This window comes from Pipistrellus hanaki, assembly GCF_964339955.1.
Source record: "Pipistrellus hanaki genome assembly, chromosome: 9".
In the NCBI taxonomy this organism is placed as follows: domain Eukaryota; kingdom Metazoa; phylum Chordata; class Mammalia; order Chiroptera; family Vespertilionidae; genus Pipistrellus; species Pipistrellus hanaki.
The window spans coordinates 39801048-39813611 of NC_140511.1; the positions used below are offsets into that span (position 1 = coordinate 39801048).

The 12564-nt window shown below is 37.7% G+C and overlaps 1 protein-coding gene across 4 annotated transcripts in view; it reads left to right on the top strand.

Moving 5' to 3' along the window:
* The window catches only part of RSF1 (remodeling and spacing factor 1), a 116485-nt gene extending 105003 nt beyond the window's left edge, over nt 1-11482 (top strand). For all 4 annotated transcript variants that reach the window (XM_084895003.1, XM_084895002.1, XM_084895005.1 and 1 more), the window contains one exon: nt 4062-11482. In XM_084895003.1, the coding sequence (XP_084751129.1) occupies nt 4062-4621 (560 nt within the window). In that variant the 3' untranslated portion in view covers nt 4622-11482. The remainder of the gene's footprint in view (nt 1-4061) is intronic.
* Nucleotides 11483-12564: the final 1082 nt, after the last annotated feature.

The following is a 12564-nucleotide window of genomic DNA, read 5'->3' on the forward strand; positions in this document are numbered from 1 at the left end:
CAGGACCCTTCAGTCCACAGACCAATGTTCTATCCACTGAGCCAAACCAGTTTCAGCTTGTTGTTGTTTTTAATCTTGAGGACTTGTTTTTTCTTCTCAAATATATTTTTATTTCAGAGAGGAACGGAAAGGGAGAGAGAGAGAGAAACTACACTGATGAGAGAGAATCATTGATTGGCTGCCTCCTGCATGCTCCCTACAAGGGCACAACCCAGGCATGTGCCCTTGACTGGAATCGAACCTGGAACCCTTCAGTCCACTGAGCCAAACCAGCTAGGGCTGTGCTCAGCAAACTGCGGCTCATGAGCCACATGCAGCTCTTTGGCCCCTTGAGTGTGGCTCTTCCAGAAAATACCATGGCCTGGGTGAAGAAGTGGCATTAGAAGAAGTTTAAGTTTAAAAGATTTGGTTCTCAAAAGAAATTTCAATTGTTGTACAGTTGATATTTGGCTCTGTTGACTACTGAGCTAGGGCAAGGTACAGTTTTTAAAAATAGTTCTATTGATTTTAGAAAGGGAGGAAGAGGTGGGGGGAGGATAGAGAGGGAGAGAAAGAGAGGTCGATATGAGAGCAAAATATCAATTGGCTGCCTCCTACCTGGATCAAGCTGCTACACAGTAATATGTCATGAATTCATTGATCATCTGCCTCCTGCACGCCCCCTACTGAGGTTCAATCCCCAAAACCTGGGCATGTGTCATGACCAGGAATCGAACTGTGAGCTCCTAGTTTATAGGTCAGTGCTCAACCACAAAGCTACGTTGGTTGAGCAAGATACAAATTTTTAAGTTCACCATTGTAATAATTAAATTCTTCATGGAAACTAGAGTAATCTCAAAATTGTGATCTAAGTAAGATTTTTTTTCTGCTCCCATATTATTTATGGCCCTCATTTCAAAATAACCTCTTTTGACTTGATTACCTGAACAGCTGGACAGTTCCAACCCAAGGTACTTACTGTTTCTCTCCATCTTGACAGTAAGCTTCAGTTTATGCCTTTTATTTCCTTTTTTTTATTTAACATATTTTATTGATCTTTTTTTACAGAGAGGAAGGGAGATGGAGAGAGTTAGAAACGTTGATGAGAAACATCAATCAGCTGCCTCCTGCACACCCCCTACTGGGGATGTGCCTGAAACCAAGGTACACGCCCTTGACTGGAATCAAAACTAGGACCCTTGAGTCCGCAGGCCGACTCTCTTATGGCGCCTTTTATTTCTTAATAGCTGTAACTATGCCCCATACCAGAAGTTGAGGAAAAGCTCTAAAATATGAATTTGTGATATCCATTTTTTTAAAATATTCTTCCCTGAGGATCTTATTGATTTGATGGGGTGGGAGAAAGGGAGGGAGGGCAAATGAAGGAAATAGATAATGATGTGAGAGAGAAACATAGATTGGTTGCCTCCTGTAAAGCGCTGATCAGGGACGGGACTCGAAACCTTTTTTTTTTAATTTTTTTTTATTAACAGATGCAAAAATATTTTTATTTTCTTCTCCCATTTTTTTTTTTTAAACTTATTGGTTTTTTTTACAGAGAGGAAGAGTGAGGGATAGAGAGCTAGAAACATCGATGAGGGAGAATCATCGATCAGCTGCCCCTGCACACCCCCCACCGGGGATGCACCTGCAACCATGGCACATGCCCTTGACCGGAATTGAACCCAGGACCCTTCAGTCCGCAGGCCGACACTCTATCCACTGAGCCAAACCGGTTTCGGCTACTTCCATCTTTTTACAGAAACGATGCAATCCCTATTCATCACATATAGATGTGTGCTTTATGTTTTTAAAATTTATTTTATTGATTTTTTACAGAGAGAAAGGGAGAATGGATAGAAAGTTAGAAACATCGATGAGAGAGAAACATCGATCAGCTGCCTCCTACTGGAGATGTGCCCACAACCCAGGTACATTCCCTTGACCGGAATTGAACCTGGGACCCTTCAGTCCGCAGGCCAACGCTCTATCCACTGAGCCAAACCAGCCAGGTCCCAAAACCTTGATGGTGTATGGATGACCCTCCAACCAATTGAGCCACCTGTCCAGGGCCTCCATTTAGTGTTCGGTGTTATCCCAGAATTCTTTCTAAGTTTATTTTATTAAATTATTCTAACTCTCTCCTATTCCTCTTTCTTTTTTATATATTTAATTATCTGTTTTGAAGATTGTTTGCTTTCATGGATCCTTATCAATTATGTGTAAGTCCATGCCAGGAGAGAAAAGGGTGAAATATATTTGAATAGCGGAGGCTAAAGAAGGAAGGTGAACTTCTGGTTGAGTGTGTGTTATCTTCTTGTGTCATTAAAAACAAATATGAACTCATTAATTCAACTATAAAAAACAAATACTTACTGAACTATTCACTATTCTAGGCACTGAGAATAGGAAAGTTAACAAAAGAGCGAAAAACAGTGGGTAACTTCGTCATGTCACTTTTAGTAGGGCGGTGGGAAAGAAGGATAATATACAAGGTAAATAAGTAGAATATATGATCTATTAGGTGGAAATAAAAAGCTGTAGAGAAAAATAACGGAGAAAGTTGGGTTGCGAGAGTAGTAGGAATTTCAGGTTCGGTACCACGTGAATATCTAAGAAGACAAGATTTGATTAAAGACCTGAAAGAAATGTTGAGTGTGTGTCATGCAGTTATCTAAGAAGAGTGCTTCAGGCACATGGAACTACAATGTGAAGGTCATAAGGCAAGTGTGTGCCTGGCATGTTCAAAGAATAGAAGGGAGGCCAGGTTGGAGAGGAAGAAAAGGATGAGATGAAGCAGGGAGATCCACAGGGACTAGATCATGTTGAGCAATTATCAGCAAACTACAGCCTACCTGTTTGTGTAAACACTTTGCAAATCAAGTTATAATGGAACATAGCCATTTTTTTAGTCTGTACTGCTTTCCCACAAAGTTGAATGGTTGTAATAGAAACTGCCCTTTCCAAAAATATTTTGCCAACCCCTGAGGAGTATCAGTGCTGTTCAGTTGAACTTTCTGCACTGATGGAAACCTTCTGTGTGCTGTTCAAATAGTAACCACTAGTATCATGTGATTGTTCATCAATTGAAATATGGCTAGTGTAATGGAGAAACTGAATTTTTAATTTTTATCTAATTCTGATTTAAATTTAAAGCAGCCATATGTCATTACTGGCTACCACATAGGATATTGTAGCAGGCCATTGTATATAGACTTAGGATTTTAGTTGGTGTAAATGAGAAATAATGAGAATTTTGAAGAAAGGAGTGGTATGACCTGACATGTTTTTGTTTGATTATGGTAGCTGTGTTATGTATTAATTGAAGGGGACATAGTTAGAATCTAGGACCAGGTCAGAGGCCATTGAAATAGGCCAGGTGAGAGATGATGATAGGTAAGGGTAGGGTAGAAGCAGTAAAGAGATGAAAAAGTCAAATTATGGATATATTTTGAAGGTAGACCTAAAGGATGAGCTGTTGCATTAGATGGTAGAAAGGAAAGAATCAAGGATAAGTGAGCAATCGGAAGAATAGAGTTGTCAAATACTGAGAAGGTGGAGGTGAGAATAGCACAAATTTGAGGTGGGGGATTAGGAGCTCAGATAACACATTAGGTTTGAGATGTCTGTTTAGAAATCCAAGCATAGGTGTTGAGTAAGCAATTTGATAACATGAGTCTGGGATTTAGGGGGTACCTAAAAACAAAAGTGAGAGTTACCAGTATATACATGCCATGTCAAGCCATGAGACTAGGTTGGATCACATAGATGTAGGTATACACAAGGGAAGACATTTAAAGACTAGCAAGGACATTTAATAACGGGATAAGAGCACAGTGCTTCAGTTGTCCAGAGTTGGGCAAGATTTCGCTAAGAAATCTGATTCTACTCTTCTCTAAAATCATAGGTACACATGAATCCTATTGGGTATTGTTATGGGGCTGAGAGGAAGGAAAAATCAGGCCTATTATCGAAGGGACATATTTGTGTACAAACAAGTCTGAAAATAGGACACGTCGTGAATGGGGAGGAAAAGGAGAAGTACTCAAATTGTTTATGGTTAAATGTGCTGTTTATTCTAGAGAGCTATATGTCCAAGAACTCTGAAGATGAGGAGCTAGCTAAAGAATCAAAGCGGTCACTTCGGAAGCGGGGCCGAAGCGCAGATGAGTATTCAGAAGCAGAAGAGGAAGACAAACCATCCCGAAAACGGCTACACCGGATTGAGACAGATGAGGAGGAGAGTTGTGACAATGCCCATGGAGATGCAGATCAGCCTGCCCATGAGAGCCAGCCCAGGGTGCTGCCCTCAGAACAGGAGAGCACCAAGAAGCCCTATCGGATAGACAGTGATGAGGAAGAGGACTTTGAAACTGTGGGCAAGGTGGGAAGCCCTTTGGACTATAGCTTAGTGGACCTACCTTCCACCAATGGACAGAGTCCTGGCAAAGCCATTGAGAATTTGATCGGCAAGCCAGCGGAGAAGCCTCAGACCCCCAAGGACAACAGCACAGCCAGTGCAAGCCTGGCGCCCAACGGGACCAGTGGTGGGCAGGAGGCAGGGGCACCGGAAGAGGACGAAGATGAGCTTTTAAGAGTGACTGACCTTGTTGATTACGTCTGTAACAGTGAACAGTTATAAGACTTTTTTTTCCATTTTTGTGCTAATTTATTCCACGGTAGCTCTCACACCAGCGGGCCAGTTATTAAAAGCGGTTTTATTTTTCCTAGAAAACTCCACTACAGAATGACTTTTTAGAAGAAAAATTTCAACAAATCCTGAAGTCTTTCTGTGAAGTGACCAGTTTTGAACTTTGAAGATAAATAATTGCTGTAAATTCCTTTTGATTTTCTTTTTCCAAGTTCATGGTCCTTGGTAATTTCATTCATGGGGGGGAAAAATCTTATAATTACAACAAAGATTTGTATATTTTTGACTTTATATTTCCTGAGCTCTCCTGACTTTGTGAAAAAGGGTGGATAAAGAATGCATTCCGAATCTGCGAGGGCCGAAAACCGAATTCGGGGTGGGAGAAAGCACTTGTGCTTTAGCTTTTTCATATTAAATATATATTATATTTAAACATTCATGGCATAGATGATGATTAACAGACTGTTTAAAAGTTCGAGTCTGTGTTGTTGCAGTTTGAGAATTGTAGATAACATCATACGTAAGTCATTTAGTAGCAGCATTCATGAATCAACTTGTTTACTATTGGAGATAACCACACTTAATAAAGAAGAGACCGAAGAGGTACCATCCTAAGAAAAACTAAGTTTGGTGTAGCTGAGTTTCTTGTTTTAAAAAAATCATTTGAAAAGTATTTGTACAGTAAAATGTAAAATGAAGCTTTGACAACCAGATTGTGCTAGCAACAAATTTAAAACAGCTTTAGGCAGTGATGAGGTGGCCTCTAATCTACTATCATGGAAAGTTATTAGTGAAATGAGTGTAGTCTTCTTTTAAGGCCCAGTGGACTGTAAACTTTGCAGATGGTGTAACTCTTTTGTTCTGGCCACCTATTTAAATATATAAGATATCATTTTGAAACAAATACATCTATACATAACACACATGAAGAGATGCTAAGCTGATAGTGGTATTTTAGCACATTTGAAGAAGGGGAAAGGATTTTCAGGTGAATCTTAACTGGTCTATTCTTGCCCTTAGTATCTACTTCAAATTGAAGTCTACAAACAAAGCAGTTCCTTTGGGAGATTTTTAGTTTGAGTTTTAGCGTGTGTGTGTGTGTGTGTGTGTGTGTGTCTTGGACTTTCTTATCTGCCTGGATATATTAGCAGGGTTTGAATGTAGTTTTTGCCTTTGGCCATTAGACTTCTATTAAAATTCATTAATAGTCACATGACCAACATAGAGTTGATTGAGAACCACAGATGTACTTAATAGGCATGACATCCATTTCAAACATCTCAACACTTAAAAAAAAAAAAAAAAGTTAAGCCCTTTGTTTCAAGAAAAGGTGTATCTAACATGTAATTGACACTAAATTATGAGCTTTGTCTTAGTTTCTGTTACAGCTGTAAAATTTCAGGCAGAGCCATAAATAACATTGTACAAAGTGTAGCACTTGTGATTAAACCTTGCCTGTCAAATTCTGAAACCTTCAGCCATTACTTCTGTGAATACTTTTGCCCTGGGATTTGGGTTTTTATGTTCCAGTGTTGTGTCTGTTGCCGGCAATGGACACACCATATCTGCTGCTGGCCCAAGAACTTCATTAATTTTTCTTTCCAAATTAAGCATATGTGCTAGTCAGTGTATAGTAAAGCACTTCTCTTTTTTATTATTAAAAAGCTGGCATTAGACTTGCATTATAAATACCTCTCTAGAAACTTTATACTCCTTCTTTTCCCTCCTCAACAGGTGTTGCCCTAAAATCTTATCTTTTTGACCTTGAAAGTTTATAGCTGTTCTTTTTCAGTTATTGGTTCTTTTGTTTGTTTTGTTTCACTTTAGTTCTGTAGTGCCTGCCCATTAATATTTTTGCTTTGATTCTAGCAATGTATATGTATTTGTATAAAAAATAAAATAATGAAAGCAGCCTAAAAATAGGGTGCACAAATAGCATGTGGTTCCAAGTAAGTTGTGATTTTTATTTTGAGACAATGTCCCACTGGAAGGGAGGGAAGGGCTCACATTCACAGACAGTAGAGGAGAGGGCTATGTAAGGAGCCCCATTCATTAACAAGCCTCCTTTCTAGTTAGGTTCGTTTCTTTTATTTGGAAGTCTTAAGAATGTTAGCCTATTTTATCAGTCAGGCCTTAGAAGGATTCCCACTAGTGCAAGGTAAGTGGTTAGAATGTTCCAGTGACTTATCCTGTTCCCAGTCTCCCTCTACTGTTTTACTGGTCGTCCTGCGGCTGGTCAAGCCCCTGTGTGTGGAAACTCCCATGTGCCCTGTTTCTACCTCTGGATAGACCAGCTCTTGCTTCCACCTATTCTGTTCAGTTAAGCAAGTGATAAGTATTAAATGGGTAGATTATTTCTTTTGCAGGATGCCTAATGTGAAATAAGGAGTTCTTTATACTCTTCTGCTACAGAGAGCAAAAGGTAATTTTTTATCATGTGAAGACTGAGTATTCATTCAGCAAATGCCCCATTAATATGGGGCTGCCCATTATTGACCGAACTTGAACTGTTTTTGAAGTTGATAGTGTATTCCTTCTAACCTTACATTCTGATTACATTAACTTTCACTTACTAAGAATGTAATCCAAGTAGCTGATACTTATAAGTTCTTACTATGCAGAGAGATTCATTATGAGTGATTAAATATTGAACAGTTCAAAAACAACTTTGCTAATTGGTATTTAGATTCAGTCCCTAAAAGAGTCTGTTCACTGAAATATTAACTCTGAACATACTTTGAAGAAGTGTTTAAAAATTTGGAAATAGTAAACATTTTATATCCCAAGACATAATTCAGTCATTAGGAACTGGACAGTGCATAGGAAAGCAGCAATTCATCTAGGGTTTAGAACATCTTGAGTCCTTGTTATTGGAGTACTAACCATGGATTTAGGTTCACAATAGAGTCCTTTAGTACTTTAACCCCCCTTTTTAAAAATACAATTTGGATTCAGAACTCCATAGTGTAAAGCAAATGTATTAACGGGAGATGTAGTTTAGTACTCAGGCTATGAATGTAATTTCTGTAAAGGTTTGAAAACAAACTAAATTGTCATAAAGCAAAGGCTTGCAGAGGCTTTGAATTATGTGAAAAAAAGACTGAAAATACACCTTTTGGTTTTATATATTTGTATTGATGAAATAGTGTTCTGTGTAAAACATTTTCCAATGTTGGTACATTTCTAGAGAAAGATGGCAGGGATATTCTCAAGAATACACCTGATATATTGAGGTTGGGTTTCCTGAACACATCTTTTTCCATTTGGTTAAGGTTCCAAATTCAGTAGACTCATATCTACTGATAATCTTTTTAATAAGTTTGACCTGCCAAAGAACCAAGGACTTCAAATGATGAGGAAGCTTTTGCAAAAAGATTTTTAAACTAATTTTAAAAGGCTATTATAAACTCCGGTTTTCATTTTCTAATTAATAGGACCCATCCGTAATGTATGTTTGAGCAAAGTACCGATAGTAAGGAAAATGTAGATGTTTACTTGTTATTTAGAGGTAAGGTGGGGAAATGTTAGCTATTTTTAAGTGGGATTGATGGGATTTCCTTTGTCACAAGGAATGCTATTTCAGCTTATGTTTGTGAGGCTGAGAGTTCACCATTCGCTAGTTTGTACTGCTATACGACTGAAAGGAACCTAAAGAATCTACTGGTTCGTACTCAGAAAACATGAACTCTGCCTTTCCTCAACGCGATGGAACGGGCCATAATTCATGGCATGGCCTCACAGCTATAGATTTTTTTTTAATGGAATGAATATATATATATATATATATATATATATATATATATATATATATATAAACATGTATACATACTTTAGATATTAGGATAAAAATGAGTCCTTTGAAATCACTGACAAAATCAGCTAAATATAACATGAAATTATGAACATTTAATTACAGAAAATCTAGAGGAAAGTTGTGAAGGTACTTTTCTTGGTTTGACGTTCTAAAAATATATTCCTGGTTCTCCCAGGAAGTGAGAATGCCAAAACTGCAGATATGTTGTAATCTACCTGGTCCTGTGCTTAATATCTGTTATTAAACTTAGAACAAAATCCATTCCTACTTCATCCACCATTCCCAGAATGTAACTATAAACTACCTTGGAAGTGGCAAGCTAACTGCTGATTTTCTTCATTGTTTTTATGCCAATTCTGAACGCAATGCCTTTTGCTATCAATGTATTAAAACTGGGTTATTGTGTTGTGTGTACACTTAGTTTGTTTTCAAAATATTTCACTTAAACGTAAATGATCTGACAGTTTTTGAGTGCCAAGAATTGCTAAGGAACTGTGTAACACGTGATGAAGATAGGGTTATTGCCCAGCAAGCAAGCAGTCGTTAAAAGCCAAAATGTAGTGCGCTTGGTATATAAACACCTTAGATTGAACATGCAACACTTTTTTATTCATATCAATTCTCTCAGAAATGTATTAGGATTCCATGAGTGGCTGCTTCTCCTCATTTTGGTTTTGTGAGTTCTGTTTTTGTTTGTTTGTTTGTGTGCATTTTATATTTATACCATCTTGCTCTGGGAAATGCTGCAAACCCAATTCTGGCACATTTAGTGATTTCAGTTAGTGAAGTTGCTGATTTTATTTTAATAACTTTAAGATGTCTATCCTATGCATAAGTTATAATAGAGGGCATAACAAATTATTAGATGTGTAGAGATGTCTTAATTAAGCTCTTTAGACATTTTGAATAAGAAAAAACATTTTTAAAGGAACTGCATTTGTGATTTTTTTTTTTTTTTCTTGCCAAACCGGTACAAGCTAGAAAATGCACTAAGGACTGAGTGACCCTCCTTTTTCATTTTGCCACTGGATAATGTAAGTTAAGAATGGAATTGTTAACCCTAACTATATGTTTTCTTAACTTTCATCAGTTGCTAATTTAAGTGTTTGGGGTTTCGTTGGACCTGTATTTATTGAGTTCTGGTCATAGACCAGGAGCCTCATGTCATGCTGACGGATAGCCAGACACAGTCATGGGGAAACGTAATGGCTCAAGACCTTCTGAATCGTTTAACTTATTTTGTATGTTGCAAAAAAAAAACAAAGTTTATTTTGCTTGAGAGTCACACTTTTATAACTGTACAGCTTTTAAAGGATGAGAAGTGGGAAAATACCCTAAAATAGGATGTAGATTTTTACAACTGTGTTTATGCTAGAACATCTACAGGTGCATTATGTAATTAAACCTGAAATTGTTTAAAAAGAAATTGTGCCATGGTCTTCTTCATTCTCCTGCCCTGTAGCAGAGTTGGTGCATATCAATACTGCCATGTGGACAAGCTTTGAAATTAGGCAAATAATTCTGGTCTCCAAAGTTTTAAGATCATTGCATGAAAATTATATGCACACATAGACAGACACAAACGCAGATCTAGTTTATGTCCATGTACATGGACTTTTCTACTTGGAAACAGCTATAATGGCCCAAATTTTGTCAGTAAAGAGCATATTCTTAGGAGTGTGTGATTTTTGTGATGCCTAACTAGGATATTCTCAATGTTGGTCTGGTGTTTTGTTCTTATCAGAGTAGCTTTTTGATAACAGTATCTGAATTGTACTTGCCCAAACCTGCCAGGAGGTTTTGTATACAACTTGAAAGGTAGTGTCCTGTATTGGGGTTGAGGGCAAGTGGGGACAGAGCCTGGTTTCTCTTCAATCTGTAAAAGAAGGAAAAACTAGAATTGATCGTTTTGGTTCTTTTATTCAGTAGACTTAATTCCACAGGAATATTTGCTGGAGAATGGCAGGAAAGAGTATTAGCTTCAAGTTCCAATTTCCTTATTTGATAAAAAGTATTTCGTCTCTATAGAGCTGCCAATTCTAGCAGTCTTAATGACACATTTTACTGTAAGTTTTATTAAGACACTTTTGTTTGAATGCCAGTACTTTTTGCCACCTGATGGTTTTATCATTCTAATTTCTTACCTTTGTAGCATAAGTGTATTCTAGGAAAGCATTAAATTCATCTCCATATGTCATAATTTCTACCCAAGTTAACTTTATTGTCAGCTAATGTGGGATGTCAGTTTCTTGGCTATCCTCTCCAATCAGAGGTGAAGCCTGGGAATCGAATTTCCAGGTGAAGAATACAAATTCCAGATAAGAATTTGTAAATGGTATATGTAAGATTTTCATTTTGATTTTAAAGTAATAGCTGGAATTTAGGGGTGTTTGATCAGAATGCCTCTTGGATTTTCAGACATGCTTATATGAAATGCTTTATTTTCCTATGCATAAAACAGATTATTCCTGGAACAGGTTCTCAGACGCTTTATTTTGTTTTTTATGAGATGAGAGCTAAAGCAGAAGCTCCAAGATTAACAAACTGTTGAGGTGATCAGGAACGTACTATTAGTCAAATAGAGGAAACTGGAGTGCTCTCTACCACATATATCATACTGCATGTGTGTGGGGGTGGGAAGGGAAGAGGTCTGAAAACTGGAAATGTGATTCCACTAATGCACAAAGTAAATTTTGTGCATAGGAAATATGGGAATTCCTGGTAGCTTAAAGCTTCAGGGGCTAACTGCAGTGTATAAACACATAGTGTGTTAGAATTGCAGTGCATAGTTGTTTCAATATAATCCTTGTGACAACCAAAATATGTTGTGGCTGGTGCCAATATTTTTGTTAATGAAATGTTCAATGTCTCACTACAGTCTGATTGGAACTCTTGGTGTTATGAGGTAGGCCTAAAGCTATTTTACAGCTATTGGTCGAATTGTGTAACTTTTTCTTTAAAAATGTTTTATTATACTTCTGTCATTTCTTTCGCTTAATATATGTCAATTGTCATAATAAAATATTTAAATAATTGGATGTATTTAGCATGATGTGTTTGCAAATTTAGTTTATTTTAAACTTTGTGGCACATGGAAAACAATTTTCAATAACAGTTAATGAAGGATGAAGTTTTTTATCACCCCAGAAATAAATGAATTGATTTCACTATCTATTATAGAAAGGAAATATTCAAGTGCATCAATTTCCTCAAAATCATTTTAAAGCTATTTGCCAAGTAGGTGAATTCTTTAGAAAGCTATTCTTGATTTCTATCTTTAGCTCCTGGAGAACTGACACAGTAAAAAGGCCTTGGACTTGTTCTGTGTGGCCTTGTGGGAGCACAGAACTAGATCAGAGGGCAGAAGCCTTAAAGCAAAAGCTTTCAGTTTATTCTATAGAGAAACTTTTTTTTACAGTTTTCTAATAACTTGGGAGTGAATTCAACCCAGTTGGGGATGTTTCGGTTTAGGCTGAAATGGCACTTGGCAGGAGAATAATAGCTCTATACATTCAGAAGAGGTTAGACCAGATGACTTTAAGAGGCCCTACCAACATGAGCATGATTCCCATCTACAAATGTTGATCTGATAGATATTCTAAGATTACTTAGAATACAGTAAGATACACAGAAAAGTCATTTTTTTACTAACAAACTAGTGGAGTCTATCACTTTTCAATTCTGATTTGAAATATTAACCAGAAAAAAATATTGAATGGCCCTCGCCAGTGTGGCTCAGTTGGTTGAGTGTTATCCCATGCACCAAGAGATCACCAGTTCCACTCTTGGTCAGGGCATGTGCCTGGATTGTGGGCTTGATCCCCAGTAGGGGTGTGCAAGAGGCAGCCAATCTATGTTTCTCTCATCAATGTTTTTCTCTCAAATCAATAAAACATCACTTATATATGGAGGCCCAGTGCATGAAATTTGTGCATGGGTAAGGATCCTAGCAGCTGCTGGCTGCCAACCAGGCCTCCCTTCCCTCAGCTGCCTGCTGCCACCGCCAGAAGATATGGGGTTGGTTGCGGGGAGGGGCCACAGCGGTTAGCCAGCCCCACCTCTGGTTAAGGGGACAATTTGTATATTAGGCTTTTATTATATAGGATACTAGAGGCCCAGT